General features: G+C 44.5%; 1 protein-coding gene across 1 annotated transcript; it reads right to left on the bottom strand.

Annotated features, from left to right (window-relative positions):
* Positions 1 to 1503: 1503 nt before the first annotated feature.
* LOC147607359 (beta-amylase 2, chloroplastic-like) lies at positions 1504 to 5248 on the bottom strand. Its single transcript, XM_086790643.1, has 4 exons — positions 4125 to 5248; positions 3362 to 3572; positions 3073 to 3183; positions 1504 to 2851 (listed from the first exon to the last, which is right to left on the bottom strand). The coding sequence occupies exons 1-4, from the start codon at positions 4832 to 4834 to the stop codon at positions 2048 to 2050; spliced, it is 1836 nt and encodes a 611-aa protein (XP_086646769.1). The 5' UTR covers positions 4835 to 5248; the 3' UTR covers positions 1504 to 2047.
* Between the last annotated feature and the right edge of the window lie 913 nt (positions 5249 to 6161).

Below are 6161 nucleotides of genomic sequence, written 5' to 3'. Positions count from 1 at the left end.
AAATAACTCATCATAACTAATTTATGTTCACAATTCCAAGACAGAACATATTTGTTTTCAAATGGTTGTCCATTACATTCGTGACACTAAAAAAGAAGTCTTTAGTAAGTTTTAAACACATACAAAACACATGTAAGTATTTGAATATATGTATGTAAGTGCACATGTATGTATTTTAAAATGTGAACTTATATCTTCATGAGAGGTTATGCATAGCAGCTATGATATGCTTCTGTCATTCCTCCGGATGTATAGGGTGGACTCAATGGCATTCTAAGGATCTCCTTACTTCTCAAGTCTCGGAATTTTCTGGTTCTTACCTCTCTGTTTTCTCCATGAAAGGTCAAGCAGTGTTTCTCTACAATAAGGTTTGCATTTTGAACCCATCTACATCATCTGTCCAGAAGGTGCGTGTTGTAGGATTGATGCCTTTATGACAATACCAAAACCTTGTGCATGAAATCTGTGTGGCAAAAACACACTTATTCCCTTCTATGCTTGGTGTACTATCTCCATCAAAAAGGCCAACGTCGCTTCTACTTTAGTTAGGAGTGTACGATTTGCCCATGTTCCAAAATCCTCTGATACGCCAATTGCATTACCAGAAACGACTTGAGACCTTTGGGAAGCTGTCCATGAAAAACAGAGAGGATGATCTGAAACAGGCATGGGTATGTTATCTGCCATGGCGAGAACAGCCTCTAGATCCATGCGCGAGAACAGCATCTGAGAGAGAAATGCCTCAGCTTGTGTGCGCAGAAGTCACCCCGTTGTGCTGTTCTAGTGCAGGGATCCATATCGATCCATATCCATAAGCTTCCCCCTGGCTCTGTCTCTTGGCCACCATTGCTTCTCGGCTCGTCTTCTATGCACAAAAACAGAAGGATCTTCTTGCGAGCGACACATCTAAATTCCACCCTTCTCTCAAACCAAATTAAATAGGGGCTACAACCCTCGATTAAATATACAAGGTAAGCTAAAGCTATGCAAATACAACCCTGGGCTTCGCAACTCTACCCAGCCCGCGACCTTCGACCTCTTTTGGAGACCATCATCGCCCAAGCTCTGTACACACACACCCGCTGCAGAAAAACGAGCCTTTTAACATATACAGATCATCATCCATCTCACACTAGACAACCTTCCCCACCCACTCCGTATTACCACTGCCCACAGTAATCAATTAGGTTAAATATATTAATACGCACACTGCACGTCCTGCAACACGGTCAAGAACCATTTGGTTACACTATTGTCTCCTTCATTGTGTTGATTGTTTCCTTCATTGTGTTGAATCCTTCGGCATTACTCGCAAGCATAGATTAAACCGCCCAACCGTGAGTACAGCTCATTCGCAAGTGCATGATTAGTCTCCAGAGTAGATCTCCCCTTCAGGCTCGTTTGCTGCTCCATATCCATTATTCTATGAGTTATCAAGCATAGAGTGTACAACAAAGAGAACTCAAATTGCATTGAACAAAGACCGAAGAAGCCTGAAAAAGGTTCTGAATAATGATTTTTTTATAAAAAAGGTTTCAAATTTGGTGCGAAGGCCCAATTCCCACAATGACTGGTCCTATGCCAAATACAACAACTGGTCCTACTTTCCTGCAATCCCTAGACGCCCAAACTCTAGGAATATTGAACAATCAAGGGCCGGGGATTACAAAATTATAATGCAAGTTGGAAAGAGCCTAATCGAACAGTGAAGAAAAGGGACTAAAAGTAATTCTTTCAGGGGTTGAAGAGATTTCACGATGCTGTGGTAAGAAGGTTTGAGTCGAGTAATTGATAAATTGATCTTCTTTTGGAAAACTAGACCTTAATGCAGAGGATTACAAAACCCAACGGCAACTTGTAATCGAGAAAAACAGTGAACAAATGGGACAAATAGTAATTCTCTGAAAGGTTGAAGAGGCTTTCGTATACTGGGGTAAAAGCTGAGTTGGGTAATACTATATGATATGGGCAAACAACTGTGGCAGAACTGTACAAGGGTATAGGGCCTAATTCCAATCAAACAGAAATGAGTGAGCCCGCATGGTGTTTAGGCCAAGGCAGCTGCAGCTTCTTGAACGAGAGGCCCTGTAGCATGGACAAGCTCAGATGCTTTGTGCTCTTCATCTCGTTCAGTAGAAGCCTTTCCTGCTGCCATTTGCCTCACGAAAGCCACAAACTGTCGCCAGTTATCACCCTGAAACAAGCCTTGACTCATCCTCAGGAAGGTGAAAGCGCACATGGGTTCATACTTGGCTCCATGGGGATCGTCATGAAACATCAGTCTTGAGTTTTTGACCACCTGCTTATGTGCTCCTTCATCAAAACGAGGCAATGCATTCTCTCCAGCAACAGGCACTGCTGCTTTCCTTGCCGCTAACACCACTTGCTTGATCAAATTCTCAGGGGAACAGCGAGCTTCAGCTGGCTGCTCAAAGTCCTTCATCTCAATACAAGTGAAGTTCAACACAACACCATGCCTACCAAACATGCTAGCAATTGGTAGATACCCATCATGTAAACGAGTGTTGTAATAGCCAGCTGTCAGTTCAGCAGGATGGGACCGTGAGCCATAATGCCAGTGGATACCAGCAACTTTTCCTGAGAGTTTCACCCCACTGGTTCTGAAAATACCCTCTGCAGAAGTCAGTATCCTCTCCCCATGTGTGAGTAATAAGCTGGAATACCACTCTAAGAAGAATGCTCCATAGGGTGTATTCCATCCTCCTTCCCTTTTGAAAAAATCAGTATCCTCTGGCCAATTATTGTAACAGCCAGCGTCATGTGGTCCTCCAAGTCCCCACTCTGGCTTACCAATTGCAATGGCTGCAGCTTTCAAGCTAGATAGCATATACTGCATATAGAGAACATAAATAAGGTTCAATAACACAGTACTAAATTAATACTGCAACTCTTGCTGCCTGATATAAATGCTGCATAAGTACTAAATTAATACTGCAACTCTTGCTGCCTGATATAAATGCTGCATAAGTACTAGCATAAGCATGTGCCTCAAAGTGAGGGTAGCTCCAACAAAAACATGTGTGTGTGTGTACATGCTTAATTTGTACATACCTTATCATAGCATTGAAACTCGCCAATTCCTGGAAATCTCCAAGTTCCATTGCTTTCAGGGTAGGAAGGATATCTTAACTCTCCAGCAGGTCCCATGCCAACTTGGATTTCCTGTAAAAGCCATGCCCGATTTGCTTTAGAAGGAAGGCATAGAGATGCCTAAGCCATGACTTGAACGAGATACTACAGGTGGGTGGATGTCCATGTAAGAGAAAAAAAAATAAATTCTATGTAAACCTGTGTTTAAAAAGAATCGCCACAATAAAGTCCAGGAAAAGATGGGTATTACCACAATGGAGTCCCCCAGGTAATCCTCGAATGTGTCCCTGAAGCTTCGCATGTAGTCAGAGTATACTTGCACAGGTGTTCTTCCCTTCAAAACTGGGAGTGTGTCACAACCAAGGGACAGGTACTCATAATTCCTTCTACCTTGCTTGTCAGTATATGCCAAGTCACGATCACGGTCAATTTCTTCCACAACCCATCTAGGCAAAGGAATACTGCAAAAAATCAGGGCAAGCAAAGTCAACATAAACATGAGCAATAGCAAAAAATCCCTATTCGCGTAAGACCTCAACAGGTAGACAAATCTCTATGACTTAATATATTTTAAAGAACCCCTTACAGACAAATCTCAGATCACAGTTTTAACATATGCATGGGAACGTAGACTGGCATAAGTCTGGAAGCTAGAAAGCCCTATACCGATTAGACCTCTTATACAAAGCAAAAAACTTATCTCTATTTCCACATGAGGCAAGCAATTCAGCTACTTTCAGATGAACGAATCAACTCAATGTACCCCTACACAAACAGAGAAATGCATGCCCTACATCTATAAGACCCCTACAAAGCAGACAAATAGGTCTAAACAAGTCTCATAATTCCACATGACTCAACTCCTCTATACAGAAGATGCATGCATTTACAGATCTTGACCAACAGATGCACGCCATACCCTGGCCATAATTGAAAGCTAACCTGAGCCCTTAAAGCTTTTCATGGAATCAACAAAAGAACAAGCGGATGCTAAACACAGTGAGATTGCTTACAAGCACGAGTCTCCGACGTTGCCTCCGCACTGGTGGAAGGACATAACGGCTTGCACCTTGAGGCCATGCTTCTTGACCATGTCGATCAGCTCCTTGTACCCAGACCAATTGTAGCAACCGGGCCCCTCTCTCTCCACAATGCCCCACCACACATCCATCATGATGCCCTCCACGCCCGCGCTCTTCAACGCAAGTAAGCTAGCATCCATAGCTCGCCTTCTGTTAACTGTGTTATTGCAAGGGTTGATGCTGTCGAGGGGAAGCATGACATACACAGGAACTCCGGCCGAGGCCCCCCTACTCGAGGCCGATTCGCGGAAGGCATACTCTTTTTGCAGCGTCGAGGACTCCTGCTCGTCAAACAAAGAAGGACACTCGGTGCTCGAGGTGTGGAAAGCTCTGCACGCAGAGGCACAAGCCTGGGCCTGGCCTCCATTTTGCCTTCGCCACCAGTCTTGAGAGGTTGCTGCAGAGCGCGAGGTTGAAGCGGAGGCGAGATCGTTATCCCAGCAGGTCAGAGAGAGAAGATGCTGCGGGCGAGACACGTGAGATGAGACGATGCGCAGGCGGTAACCAGCTGAAGAATTTCTCAACGTTGGAGCAGATGCTGGTGATGCATCTGAAGGCCTGAGAGCCCGGGAAACATCCGAGTAGAAGCTTGAGAGGGAGCCGATTTGAGAGGATGAAGCAGGCGAAGAAGACAGAGCCATGGCAGAAGATGGAGATCTGGCTATGGCGGAAGGTTACGATAACGATATACAAGGGGTAGAAGAAACAGGCTAAGAAGGAAACCTAGCTAAGAAGGAAAGACAGATTAAGCTAAAGGTAAAGGCAAAGACAGAAACGCAGATTAGAGCCAGGAGGAAGCTTAATATATTGAGAGGAACTGGCTATGGCGATGGCGAGGCTTTGAGCTGTGACGAGGAGAGGGCTTTAGACAGAAGCAAGCTAAACGTAGAGATGAGGGAAGGAGGAAGCTTTATACAGAGATCTGGCTATGGCTTGCGCTGTGAGGAGAAGAGGGCTTTAAACAGGACTCTGAGTATGGAGAGGGTTTTACACAGAAGAGTATGGCTATGGCTATGGCTATGGCTACTGCTTGAAGGCACGGAGCGGTTTGAGAAATGGAGAGAGCAAGGGATACGCTTATATATCGCTAGCCAACAATTGAGTACAGGGGCGTTTAACCACTAGACCGCCCTTACGCGGAACTCATGGATTGGATGGCCTCAGGGCCCACCACGCTGCCACGTCAATTCCGATGCTTTTTCCAAAAGAACCACACTTCACAACGTGGCGGTTCCCCATTAGTCGAATTTTTCAGCCTCAAGCTCTCAGCCTCTACTATCATTATTTTATCCCCATATCCATAACCTATTTCTTTTCAAACATATATACATATATATGTGGCTCCAACGACTACCTCTATAATTTGTAGGTTTGGAAGTGGTTTTTTTTTCAAAACATGAAATCTTCTACAAACTACCATATGTGGTGGCTAAGACATGTGGCACACTTCCATGCATCTCTTTCTCTTTCTCTCTAGCCCTCGTACTTGTTTCACATTGTTCCCTTGGACGGAGACTACTTGATACAGCTTTCGTTTGCACCCAAAGGTTCCGTGGGCCATGGACGATAATATAGTTTCATTCATTTCGTCTCTCTCTCTTTCTCTCTCTCTTTCTCTAGAGAAAAAGGGACATGGCAGGGAGCAGAGGATCCAGTAGGCCCAAGAGACGAGAGGCATAGGAAGGTGAAGCGTGGGACTAGAGGGATGGGTGGGCACAAGAGAGGAGGGGATAGTACGGGTATAGGAAAGGAGGGGTTTTTTAAGGAGGGAAGAGGGGTGCAAGGAGTGATTAATTATCAAAAATATTATTTTGTCAGGTGATTGAGAAATGACTTAAGACTTACCTTTGTGGTGAAGATGCTTGTCTACCCTAAATCTTAAATCCTTAGAGAGAGAGAGAGAGAGAGAGAGAGAGAGAGAGAGAGAGAGAGAGAGAGAGAGAGAGAGAGAGAGAGAGAGAGAGAGAA

The sequence above is a fragment of the Cibotium barometz genome, chromosome 55 (assembly GCF_041138505.1).
Source record: "Cibotium barometz isolate CiBa-2024 chromosome 55, ASM4113850v1, whole genome shotgun sequence".
NCBI classification, from domain to species: Eukaryota; Viridiplantae; Streptophyta; class Polypodiopsida; order Cyatheales; family Cibotiaceae; genus Cibotium; species Cibotium barometz.
The sequence above is the reverse complement of the archived record's forward strand: the minus strand, read 5'-3'. Positions and strand labels throughout refer to the sequence as shown.

Bases quoted from the DNA above. Each gene is read 5' to 3' on its own strand.
- LOC147607359 (XM_086790643.1), bottom strand. From the start codon at position 4,834: ATGGCTCTGTCTTCTTCGCCTGCTTCATCCTCTCAAATCGGCTCCCTC. The intron at 3,184-3,361 runs GTAATACCCATC...TGGCTTTTACAG, and splicing joins ACCTGGGGGACTCCATTGTG to GAAATCCAAGTTGGCATGGG. The intron at 2,852-3,072 runs GTATGTACAAAT...CTCTATATGCAG, and splicing joins AGTTTCAATGCTATGATAAG to TATATGCTATCTAGCTTGAA.